Source organism: Anolis carolinensis, chromosome 1 (genome assembly GCF_035594765.1).
Source record: "Anolis carolinensis isolate JA03-04 chromosome 1, rAnoCar3.1.pri, whole genome shotgun sequence".
In the NCBI taxonomy this organism is placed as follows: domain Eukaryota; kingdom Metazoa; phylum Chordata; class Lepidosauria; order Squamata; family Dactyloidae; genus Anolis; species Anolis carolinensis.
Genome location: NC_085841.1, coordinates 23,903,416 through 23,916,446, shown reverse-complemented (window position 1 = coordinate 23,916,446; position 13,031 = coordinate 23,903,416). Strand labels below are relative to the sequence as shown.

The 13,031-nt window shown below is 40.8% G+C and overlaps 1 protein-coding gene across 2 annotated transcripts in view; it reads left to right on the top strand.

Annotated features, from left to right (window-relative positions):
* prkce (protein kinase C epsilon) overlaps window positions 1–13,031 on the top strand; it is a 371,743-nt gene that overhangs the window by 259,443 nt on the left and 99,269 nt on the right. For both annotated transcript variants that reach the window (XM_062971287.1, XM_062971291.1), the window contains exons 5-9: window positions 340–425; window positions 913–1,042; window positions 5,185–5,327; window positions 10,390–10,483; window positions 11,204–11,415. In XM_062971287.1, coding sequence (XP_062827357.1) covers window positions 340–425; window positions 913–1,042; window positions 5,185–5,327; window positions 10,390–10,483; window positions 11,204–11,415 — 665 coding nt within the window. The remainder of the gene's footprint in view (window positions 1–339; window positions 426–912; window positions 1,043–5,184; window positions 5,328–10,389; window positions 10,484–11,203; window positions 11,416–13,031) is intronic.

The following is a 13,031-nucleotide window of genomic DNA, read 5'->3' as shown; positions in this document are numbered from 1 at the left end:
TGATTTTAACAAGTAATGTAACTCACAACTTCATTTCCTTTCTAAACAATAATGAATAAATATTACACCAGAAATATTGTTCTTGAGGCTTCATTTGAATAGATTTTTATATTTCAAGAGTATTTTTAAAAAATACTGAAAAGTAATGTATTGCATTAATTCTACGTACAGCTTCACTCCTACAGTTATAGATGTTAAATCTTTTAGACCTTCTCACCCACTTCCCTTAGTAGGGTTGGAGGAGCAATCTTTTAGAACTTCCTTCATTTAAGTGCCCTCCTTCACTGTGGACAAAATAAAGTTGGCCTTTGTTAGACTGACGGTTTCTCTTGCTTACAGTTTGCACTTGTGTAGTCCACAAGCGATGCCATGAACTTATCATAACAAAATGCGCTGGCTTGAAGAAGCAGGAAGCCCCCGACGAGGTAAATATTTACAAGAGAAATGCTCTAGATAAAAGGAAACTGTCAGCAAGTTGTTGTTTATTTACTTAATTTTGGTGGGGATTTTTATATTGTTTGTTCAGAAGACTGCCACCTCCCATTTGAAAGTGAAATGGGTCTTCATTCTACAGTCCGTTTGAAGTCTCATTTACTTTTTCATGTATAGAGAACTGCTATGGCGGGTTTATGCAAGAATCAGAATTTGGGGAATTCTGTTAGGAATTGTGAAAGTTGAAGTCCAAAACACCTGGAGGGCCAAAGCTTGCTCATGCCTGGTATAGATGCATCTAATGTTAATGTTTTCTAGTTGCATTCTGAAACTGGATTATATGTGAGTGTGGAACCAGCCCTGTAGAGCTGAGTTTGGTGTTGCTATAGATGATAATGAGCTCATCCGTCATTGACTGGAAAGGGATTGTGGTCAGTATGGCATTTGGTGGTGCTATCATGTTTTCCTGCTTTCTCTCAGGTGGGCTCCCAACGCTTCAGTGTCAACATGCCTCACAAGTTCAGCATTCACAATTACAAAGTGCCCACCTTCTGTGACCACTGTGGTTCATTGCTCTGGGGTCTTCTGAGACAAGGTTTACAATGTAAAGGTAAGGTGCTCTTCTTCTGATACGTCTTTATTTCCCACTTGAATGATTAAAACTTGCATGATAATCCAATACTTGCCTAGTCAGGAAAAAGTCGCATTGTGCTCACTGGGATTTATTGCCAGGTAAATGGGGTTAGGAAAGCAGCTTCAGCACATGGATAGTTTTGATGCTGCTGCATGAATCCAGTCCAGGTTTAAGTCCCATTTTTTCAGGAGCCATCCAAGGTGTGGAGCCTGTTTTGGGAGACAGGATTCAGCATTTTGATTAGTCCACCTAATGTTCTGGGCAAATTCCAGACGAGTTTCACTTCCCTACTAACATGGAAACCAGCAGCTGTCATTTACTGTAGCCTTTCCACTAGTTCAGTATACAGTGTATAGGTGTCTCCTGCCTTTCAGTAACCCACTTTTTGGTCATTTTGAATGATACCAAGAATCTGTATTTTCAACTCATGGTCTACTGTTTCATTGGCTAGTAAAATAAAACCAAATTAAAACAATACCTGCATGGCTGTGCTGCTAATGATTTCAGTTCATACCCACCTTCTTTCTAATAACCCAAAGAAATAATCAACATAAAAATACAAATTAAAAACTATAAATTAAAAAAATATATAAATTAGGAAGGGGTAAAATGCAGCCTTCCAGATGTTGTTGGAGCCAATAACATCCTTCACCATTAACATTTCTAGCTAGCAATGACTGGAATTTCTTCCAAAATCCTTTCTAGGTTGATCCTTTCTAACTCTGACCTAAAACCATAATTTTCAATTATTTAAAATAATATATTACATATGCCTTGTCTACTATGACACTGAAATATAGTAAATCAGTAAGAACAAACAGTGGTAAAGGACAGATCAAGCCTTTGATTATTTCCTGAAAGCTTCTACAAATAGATTTTTTAAAAACTAGTGCCAGAAAGACGAGAGTTCACGGAACAATTTGACCTCAAAGGGAAGTTGTTGTTAACATCAGGAGCAGTTCTCCTCAGTCGATGTTTCGGATAAAGTGCTCAGCATGTGATATATGAGAAAATCAATTGGAGGTCTGTAGTTATTATCAAGGCTAGCGGAAGGCATTCCAAACCTGGTCAGAATAGCACACCCCTCCCATTGCCATTTCCATGAACAGAAAGGTGCTAAGATTTGCAATGGAATCTTAGACTGCATCTACATCAGTGGTTCTCAACATGTGGGTCCCCAGATGTTTTGGCCTTTAACTCCCAAAAAGCCTAACAGCTGGTAAACTGACGGGGATTTCTGGGAGTTGTAAGCCAAAACACCTGGGGACCCACAGGTTGAGAACCACTGATTTGCATCATGGCCATAAAAGTGATGTCAAATTGCATCGATGCTACAGTGCAAATGCATCCTTAGATCAATACAGTTTGTCCTTGCACTTAAACAAAGGAATGGGAGGGCAGGCTATGTTTGGAACACATGCAGCTTTGTCCTTCAGTACCAGTACCTTCCAGTATGTATCACATTGAGTATTGTATCAGTATGTACTTTTTAACTCCAAAGGGAAAGCTCTGCAACCTGGCACTGGCTCTGAGGATATAACAGTGTCATGCCAGGTGCTGAGGCAAGTGAACAGTGCAAGGTTGTTCAGTTCATCTTCTGTTTATTCCAACCCATGATCCATTGGGTGCTGGACTTGAAGACGTTCTAGGAAAGAAAGAAAAACAGTTGTAGCCAACAGGATCAAATATGACACTGATCCCAGTACATTAAGACACAGAAATAACACCTTCCTCAATTGTCAGCCAGTGTGGTATGGTGGTTTGAGTGTTGGATTAAGACTTTGGTAGGACAAGATTTGGATCGCCACTCAGCCATTGAAACATACTGTATGACTTTGGGCAAGTCACATGCTCTCAGCCTTTTTCAAATGTTATGACAAATCTCATGTGAATATATATGGCCAAGAAAACCTGATGTCAAGAATTCTATAAACCAGAAATGACTTGAAGTCACAGTCATCACTGTTTTTAGAAGAGCAGATTTTTCCTTCAAACTCTGTAGCTATGTATGTACTTACTCAAAGTTTTGCACACAAAAAATTGCATTTCCCCCCTTTCTTCCACAAGGGGGCAGTCGAATAAAAGGGATGCCAGAAAGCATTATTAGCTTGCCAACAAAAAAATAGTTTGAATCTTAAGATGCATGTTTATTTGCTGTTTCCTTTTATATATTTGAAGGCAAAATTCCCAGAACTGTTTGTTCTGTGAATTAAATAAACAACTAGATAGATATTTTTAGTTCAGCTTTGTGTATCAGTTAAGAGGCAGTTTCACCATTCTATGTATTTGCAGTTTGCATGCAGAAAGCAGATGGTTTTAAAGCAATTTTCAAGCTCTTTCTGGGACATACCAATCCTGAAACTTTTACTGCCACCTCACTTTTATTCCACATAAAGAAACTGACTGGTCCAGCCAATAGATCTTACCTCAACATTTCATTATTGCATATACTCATGTATAAATCAATTTCATGTATTAATTGAGGGCAGATTTGGAAGACAAAAGCATGGATTTTGATGGGACCCATGGATAAGTCAAGGGTTGTTATGTGGAAAAGGGGGGATGGTTTCTTTTTTGATAAGAGTTAAGGTACAGTGCACACATTGACCCTTGGATAAGTCAACCCAGGTTGCTTGGGTTCATTTTTTGACTAAATTTTCTAGACTTATATATGAGCATACAGGGTACCTATTTTAACATTTCAACACCTGTGCTTTCCAACTTTACCAGAAAATAATCTACCTTGGGGGAGACAAGTCTGGTAGCAGGGTCCAGACAGCTCAGGACTTCAGTACCTTGGATTTGCTTGCCCAATTCCTAGTATATGCTGCCTGAGGCAACGTCTTCATTATGTCTGATACTATGTCCAGAAATTGTATGCTTTCGTTACTCCTTGGCCACCTGCCCCCAGATTCATGAGTACATGAGGAACTGATGTTGAATATTTTTGTTATTTGTTCTTATGTCACCGCCAGATGCATAGGCTCTCTGACTTTAAGCCATCCTTCTTTACTGGAATGAAAGTGATTATGCATTGTGAACTGTGCTATGTGTTGCTTTGTTTTAATCTGTCATTCCCCACTTTAATTCATCGGAAGCAGTGGGTGAGAAATCATTCCCAGTATTATTTTAGTTCTGCTTCAGGATTACCCTCCATCCTTTTGCAATCTGTTAAGTCCTATTTTCCCCTTGTAAAGTTTGAAAGAGAAATTGGAGAAAATATCTGAAGCACTGGTTCTCAGCCTGTGGGTCCCCAGATGTTTTGGCCTACAACTCCCAGAAATCCCAGCCTGTTTCCCAGCTGTTAGGATTTCTGGGAGTTGAAGGCCAAAACAATTGGGGACCCACAGGTTGAGAAGCACTGACCTAAAGGCATTTATGGCAGCCTGATCTTCTTACAGAATTTCTGGACTAAAATTGAACTTTGCTTCTTCCATGAAGACATTAAAAACTGGGCAGGCTGTCCTACCAAATGCCTTCCATGTTTACCCCAAAATTATTAACATTATTTGAACCAAGCTAATATATATTCTCCATTCCCCCCCCCTTTTTTTTTTTTTACTTTTCGATAGATCATGAATGAAACCCAGTATTTGTTAATAGTAGCTCACTAATGACACATCACTAGCATTATTTTTTATTACACTGATCCAAAATCTTGCAGAATGATACCCAAACCGCAGTGTTTAGGGGAAAAAATATTGTCTTCACTTATCAGTCATTGCATTAACTTTAAAATACACTGTTGTTATCCCTTCCGTACTTGAAAAAGCACTATATTACAGGTAGCATCAATCTTCTAAGAAGACATAGGGGTTTGGGATCCCAGTGATGGCCTACAAACATGGTAAAATGCCTTTCACACTCTCTGAGATCATTTTCTTGACATTTGACTACCTGGAGGGGGGAACTAAAATGGCCATTGGGGATTAAATGCAGCCTGTGTGCCATATGTTGTCCAGTTCAGTATCACAATGAATGTTGCAGCCTTCCATGACCTTGCTATAAATACAGCTAAGATGGATGGTAGATATTGATATTTCAAGGCAACCAATTTAACCCTCATTTTTCTTCTTTCTTCACCACAACTACCTTCCCTTTCTTGGATTAAATTACAGTTTGCAAGATGAATGTACATAGACGCTGTGAATCAAATGTGGCTCCAAACTGCGGAGTGGATGCCAGAGGGATAGCTAAAGTACTCGCAGATCTTGGCGTCACTCCAGATAAAATCACTAATAGTGGACAAAGAAGGAAGAAGGTAATGAAAGAAACCGTTTAAAACATCATCTAATGTCTGACTGTTCTACATTGTGAAATAAGATCCTCCAGCTTGGTTCCTTCAGTTTGTCAATGCAAATGTGCAATAGGGCTGAAGTCACCTTAAAATTTATTGAAAGAGATACAGATTTAAAATATTTTACATAAAACATTAGTAAAAATATAATGGTAAAAGTTATTTTAAACAACTAGACCACCTGTAGAGTTAAAAACTTTTAAAATTACTTAAAATACAATATTTAAAAATCAAAAAACTGCACATCACATCATTAAAAGGCTTTCACAAGCAGTTCCCAAAAACTAGACAGAATAAGACTATTATTACTTGCTGGTGGGAGGAGAGGACAATGGGAGCAAGAAAGGGCCAGAAATTTGAGGGTTATTTTAAAGGTTATTTTTTTGAAGTCAGAATTGGGATGAGAGACTTTTTATAGCCTGCAAATACTGAGCCAGACTTTCCTTACTTCTGAGCTTAAAGAATGTCTTGACAACACAATGTCTGAAAAGCCGAGGTAACTAGTGCAGATGATCAATGCAAATCCAACTTCTGACTGGGGAGTGGAGAGAGAGGAGTTGCAAAGTTATTCATTCTTGACTATAAAAAGAAATTTACAAATCTTTCAATCTCTACTGCAGATGTGTGCAGTAGTATGTCTACAAATGTTAGTTGTGAAACCCTCTAATATTTACCACCAAAATAGGAACTGTTGGCAATAAACATCGGCAAGTGGTCAATAGAGCAGTTTTATTAATGACTCAAGTTGGGAGAGGCTCCAGCAGTTTGCTTTTGACTGATCCTGCTGGAAAGGATGAAGCATTCTCCTCTTATCATCTCTCCTCTATTGGGATAGTTGAGTGCTAACTATTTTTTACATTTTAAACTCAAATTGCAGCAATTGAAGTAAGCTGAGGATCATAGAATCTATGAACATTTTGAACTCAGTTTGCAGCAAATGCTGGTTTCTCTCTCCTCCTCCTTTATCCTGAAATATTTTCAAAGCATGTGAAAATGTGGGCTAGCAAATGATTACTTAGGATTGTTTCTGTCAAATGGAAGCAGCTGGAGGATATGTTGTAATCCGTGTTGGATGACGGGATGGTTAAGGGGGACTTGCAGTGTGAGAAGGAGAGGCTTAACCTTTTGTTCCCTAGTCACCTCTTGATAATCCCTCTTTTCTTACAGATAAGAACCTTACTACTGTATATACTCATTTATAAATCTACACATTTTAAATCAACTCTAAAACTTGGCTGGACTCATCCATGGATCTGCGATAATAATGTGCCTTAAGCCTTTTTAAAAAAAGGGAACCATTCTGTTCTCTGAGTTAAGTGGTAAAAGGCAAGAGTTTAGTCCATCCCAGAAATACCTAAAAGAAGGATTGACCCTTTGAATCCTCTCTGCTATGGAACCACTTCTTGCCTTTTTGAATCCTGGAATAGGAAAATAGAGCAGCATCCAGGGATGGCTGACCTCTATGGATAAATTGGTGCTTTCCTTTCGCTACAGAATTACTCTCATGGTTAATTGTGACCACTTTGACATAAAGCTGACTTATACATGAGTATAAAGAGGTTTTTAACCATTCCCATTGGTGTCAGATGTTCCTATTCATGTGGAAAAGTCCGGTGAGGAATGGGGAAGGGGCACCGGGGAATGTGTGACAACATTCCCCAAATCTTTCTGCCTGAAATTCCATAAAGAAATTAGTAGAAATGTCTTCATGCTCCACATTAAGCAGAACATTCAATTTGTCCCTTCAACTGATTTGACCTCAGTCATAATGGAGTCATGAAGGGCTTTATTATTTTTCAGTTGTCAGAAGGGATCGTTCTTGTCAGAAAGCCATGTAAACATCAAAGCCATTACTTTGATGTCCCCTTGTGGGAACACATGTGTACATAAATAATTCTTATCTAGTCGAAAAACTGGCATGAGATCATTCTTTGCCAGATGTTTCTTCCAACCTTCTCTGATGTTCCAGTGATGGAATACAATGAAATAACATTCTTCAGAAAGAGAATTCAGTTCAGCTGATGTTCACAATGAAACTTCTCAGGAACTGGTCCTTTTTCATTTGGGGCAAAAATATAGAAATCATGGGGTATCTCATGCACACTGTAATCACTGTAACAACAACAGCAACAACCACACTCCTTGCAGCTTGAGGCGGGATATTGAGAGAATCACATTACTTCAGTACAATCCTTTATATAGCTGTTCACAAGAAAGTATACTCAATAGACTTAATAATAATAATAATAAGTTTATTTGTATCCCGCCTCCATCTCCCTCAAAGGGGACTCGGGGCGGCTTACAGCAAAATCAAAATACAAACAATGATAAAATATAAAACATCAGGACAAAAACAAAACCAATAAAAAATATACACAATAAGTTAAAAACACAACGCAGAATTAAAACATCAGGTTAAAAACAATGAGGTTGCAATAGTGGATAAGCAAAGTGTACGGTGCACATTATGGGTAACAAATTCATAAATAGATAAAGTGCATTAGAATCATTTAAGCTCACATTTGGTACGGTAGGGAGGAGTCCTGAATAATATCAATCAATCAGGAATCGGGAAGAGCGACCAGTGCAAAAGGTCGAGGAGCATAATAATTGTGATGGAAAAAAGATGATCTTAACCAAAGGCCTGAGTGAAAAGCCAAGTTTTCAGACTCTTCCGAAATGCCATCAAGGTGGGGGCTTGCCTGATCTCCCTAGGCAGCGAATTCCATAACCGGGGGGCCACTACAGAGAAGGCCCTGTCCCTCGTACCCACCAACCGTGCTTGCGATGCTGGGGGGAGCGAGAGGAGGGCCTCACCCGATGACCGAAGAGACCGTACAGGTTCGTAGGGGGAGAGACGATCCCGAAGGTAGATGGGTCCCAAACCGTTTTGAGCTTTATAGGTGATCACCAGCACTTTGAATTGGGTCCGGAAAATAAGCGGCAGCCAGTGGAGCTCCTTAAACAGGAGGGTTGACCGCTCTCTGTATTGGGCTCCCGTTAGAACCAAGGCTGCCGAGCGTTGAACTAATTGAAGTTTCCGGGCCGTCTTCAAAGGCAGCCCCACGTAGAGCGCATTGCAATAATCCAATCTAGAGGTAACTAAGGCGTGAACCACCATGGCCAAGTCGGACTTCGCGAGGTATGGTCGCAGCTGGCGCACAAGTTTTAGTTGTGCAAAGGCCCTCCCGGCCACCGCCGACACCTGAGCATCAAGTGTCAGCGATGAGTCCAGGAGGACCCCCAAGCTACGGACCTGCGCCTTCAGGGGGAGTGCGACCCCGTCAAGCACAGGTTGCCACCCAATACCCCGATCAGGCATGCAACTGACCTGGAGGACCTCTGTCTTGTCGGGATTAAGCTTCAGCTTATTCACCCTCATCCAGCCCATCACAGCTGCCAAGCACTGGTTCAGTATCTGGGGGGCTTCCTTGGAGTTTGGTGGAAAAGAGTAGTAGAGTTGGGTGTCATCTGCGTAGAGATGGCACCGCACTCCAAAACTCCGGATGACCTCACCCAGCGGTTTCATGTAGATGTTAAAAAGCATGGGGGACAGAATGGAACCTTGCGGGACCCCACAGGTCAATGGCCAGGGGTCCGAGCAGGTGTCCCCCAGCTTCACCAACTGGGAACGGCCCTCCAGGAAGGACTGGAGCCACTGCAGAGCAGTACCCCCAAGGCCCATCCCGGAAAGCCGTCCCAGAAGGATACCATGGTCCATCTTAATGGGTCCACCACCCCTGCAGAGGTTTGAGGTCACGGTAAGTCTTAAACTGATCAGGTGATGGTCAGACCATGACAACGGAAGAATATTTTGCTCTTCCACTCTGACACCACCATCCAAAGCAACAAAAACCAGATCGAGTGTGTGACCAGCTTGATGGGTGGGACCAGATATCACTTGGGACAGCCCCATGGTCGTCATGGCAACCATGAAGTCCTGAGCTGCTCCTGACTTTCTCTCAGGTAAAAACATGAACAGTTAGCCAACTGCAACTCCCATGATCCCATAGCATTGAATCATGGTTGTTAAAATGTTGCCAAACTCAATTAATTCAAAAGTGTAGATGCATCCTTTCTCCAAAAGATTTGAAGGGTATGAAGTGGGGAAGTCTGTTTTAGACTATACTCTTAGAACAAATCATTCAGAATTTAGAAATATGCACTTGCCACTTGCCAAAGATCTTTATGAAGTCATATTTTGACATCAACCCAAATTCCTTTCATGCAGAGCTACTGTTGATATTAAAGTGAGTACATGTTGGATTTGCACTCAGTTAATTATGACCATTGATTCAGAGAGGCTTAGAATTCAGAACAAACATTCCATCATAAAAATGATCTTATATGTGGCTGCATGGAGTTTTATCTAGATTTATTTATGCCACTTGGCAATCATAGCTATATTAAGTTTCCATGATTGTACATACAAGCCCTTCTTTTCTCATCAAGAACTGTACTCATGAATTGGTGATTCAAGCTTGGGTCCCAGTTAAAATGTTTTTCGGGCTCCAAAAGATTATTTATTCTCTCAAGGTTCTTGAAGTCTTTGTAGGAAGCAAAGAAACACTCACATATTACCAACCATGATCAGTTTCCAACTGTTGTCACCATCATCTGAAATCTTATTTTAACTGTAGTTTTTTCTAATGATACACACTAGTCTGTCACTTTTCTTCCTTTTCTTTGCTTCTCAGGAGCTGCTATTGCTTACTCGTAGTCTTCCTTTCCCTTCTTTGGGCTGTAGCCCTGTTCTCTCTTGCTGCAAATATAGGCTGGTTAAAAATCTTTAGTATTTTGTATATCATTATTATTTTTTAAATCACCAACTTCACAACAGTTGTCAAACACAGTTGACAATTAATGGTACTGTTAACAAAGACAACAATACATGCGTAATATAGTTGGGTTCTGTGTCCCATTCTATACTTTCAAGTCCTGGCAATTTACCCTCTTGCTCTCCTCACACCAGTTCTAGTTCTTTGCTCACTGAATTTGCTAAGTATTTCTGTTGTTCTCTTTTTAGCTTGTTCCAGGTGCAGAATCTCAACCACCAGTTCCTGGATCTTCACCGGAAGATGACAGGTCAAAGTCAGCCCCAACATCCCCTTGTGATCAAGGTTTGCCAACTCCTATTTTCCAAATGCATAAATGTTATAATAATCTGGCATTATTTGCTCCTAATCATTGAACCATAGCAACTCAGAAATATTTTTTAGAAAACATTAGGACCATTCAAACTTGGCTCTTTCGAACACAGAACTGTCCTATTCAGAGTAGTAGCAGCTTGTAGTTTCCAAGGCAGCGAGGTTGTGAACCAATCATGAGTTTTAGTCTATATGTCTCTTTAAAAAGCTATCCAATGTGCTGAACCGTATCCACAAAATTGTTTCAGCACACTGGATAGTGTGTTTAAAGTTTGAATTTAAATTCAGAAATGATTCCCCATGGCATTGACATGGAATACAATAAAACTGGATCGAAAGAGATCACAATACTTGGTTGCAGGACTTTTGGTACAAATGTTTTATTGAGAATCTTATGTTTGGACTTCACACTGTTGGACGCCAAGTCTCAGCAGCACTAGCATTTAGGCACAATAACTGGAAGGTTATCTTTTTGAACTATAATTCCCAGATTTCCTCTGTCATCATGACTGCACCTATTTGGGGGATTCTGGAAGCTGTAACAATAGAGTATTTTTCCCCCTAAGGCATTGTTTTCATCTACATTCTCCAGAATTAATATAACATTGCAGATATACCTATGATTTCTGTAATAAAAAAAAAGTACCTACATTATTTTCTGCCCCTTTTCATTATCCTATAATTTTTTCACAGAAATCAAAGAACTTGAAAATAATATTAGGAAAGCATTATCATTTGATAACCGAGGAGAAGAACACAGGGGAGCAGCAACAAGTTCAACTGACAACCAGCTCAACACACCCGGCGAGAATGGGGAAAACGGAGAGGTCAAAGCACAGACGAAGCGCATGGGCCTCGAAGAGTTTAACTTCATCAAAGTGTTAGGAAAAGGCAGTTTTGGGAAGGTAAATAGCTGTTTGTTTTTACATGCCTCTTCTTGGTTTAAAATTTGGTTTAAAATATACCTTGATAGGGAGCCTCCGGTGGCGCAGTATGTTAAAGCACTGAGTTGCTGAACTTGCTGACTGAAAGGTTAGTGGTTCAAACCCGGGGAGCGGGGTAAGTTCCTGCTGTTAGCCCCAGCATCTTCCAACCTAGCAGTTCGTAAACATGCAAATGTGGGTAGATCAATAGGTACTGCTCCAGTGGGAAGGTAACAGCGCTCCATGCAGTCATGCCAGCCACATGACTTGGAGGTGTCTATGGACAACGCAGGCTGTTCGGCTTAAAAATGGAGATGAGCACCAACCACCAGAGTCAGACATGACTAGACTTAATGTCAGGGCTGGGGAAACCTGTACCTTTACTATAACTTAATGAAAGGAACAAGACTGACTGAATTCTCTTGAAGATGCGTGATAGAGCCTAATCATTGAACCATAGCAACTCAGATTTAGCAACCATCAAAAAGGAAATATTTTAAAGAAAGCATGATGTTGTCCCACAAGATCTATAGTGAGACTTCGCAAATGGGGGAAAACAGATGACTGGGGGGAGGCATATAAAGCTCCCTCAGCAATCATAAAATCATAGAGTTTGAAGAGACCACCTGGGCCATCTATGCAGTAAAAGCACAAAGTATCCCTGACAGAAGTCCATCCAGCCTCTGTTTAAAAGCCTCCAAATAAGGAGCCTCGACCACACAATCTCTCTCAAAATGGTGTCTCAAAGTGATGCTTCTAGTTGTCTTTTTTCTTTCTTTCAAAGGGCCTTTATTTTATCATTTTCAGTTTAGCCCATCCCTTTGTCCATATTAAGTCTTTTGGTTCCTCTTTGTTTCCTTTGGATGCTTTGCTCGGGGTCTCTGGGCCAATGTGTCTTTATTTATATGCTTCTTTCTGTTATTCATTGTGCTTAGCTCTGCTGTCATGGCGAGGGGTGGGCACAGGAAAGATGGTTGGTGAGCAGAGAACAAAAACCAATTCAATCCAGCGGATGGCCCTGCCCAGCTCGCTGGCCTTTCTCTCCAGTGTCTGTGGTGTGACTCCTTTGTTGTTATGCTGGTGGCACTGAACTCTCTGGGACTTGTGAATCGCCATGCCAGCAGCCAGTGGTCGGCCCCGCACGTCCCCACCGCAGAGCCCTGCCATGGAGGATACTACTGGACCTAGGACTACGACAGGGAGGACCTTCCCTTACGAGCATGACAGGCGGGCGCCCAGGACTTCCCAGGTGGCAGAAGGCAAAGGAAAAGGGAGTTCTCCTTCGGTGTCTCCGTCGCGCCACTGGCAGCACCTCCCCCTCTAATTATCATTTTGATAGGAACTCTGGCAATAATACAAGTATTTGGAAATTGTGAGGAATTCTGAAGGGATTGTGAACATATTTTCCAACTCTTCTTTTGCATTATAGTGGGTTTTTCAGCTTGCTAGCTGTGCAAGCTCAACAAGGCATTAAAAAGTTTACTCTGCCTCCTACTGCTTTACCATAAAGAGGAGTTGTAGAGCTGATTTTAATGATGATGGATGTGTCAGTCTTGAATCTTTTTTTGTTGGCTCTCTTGTGGTTTCTAGCAAGTAAT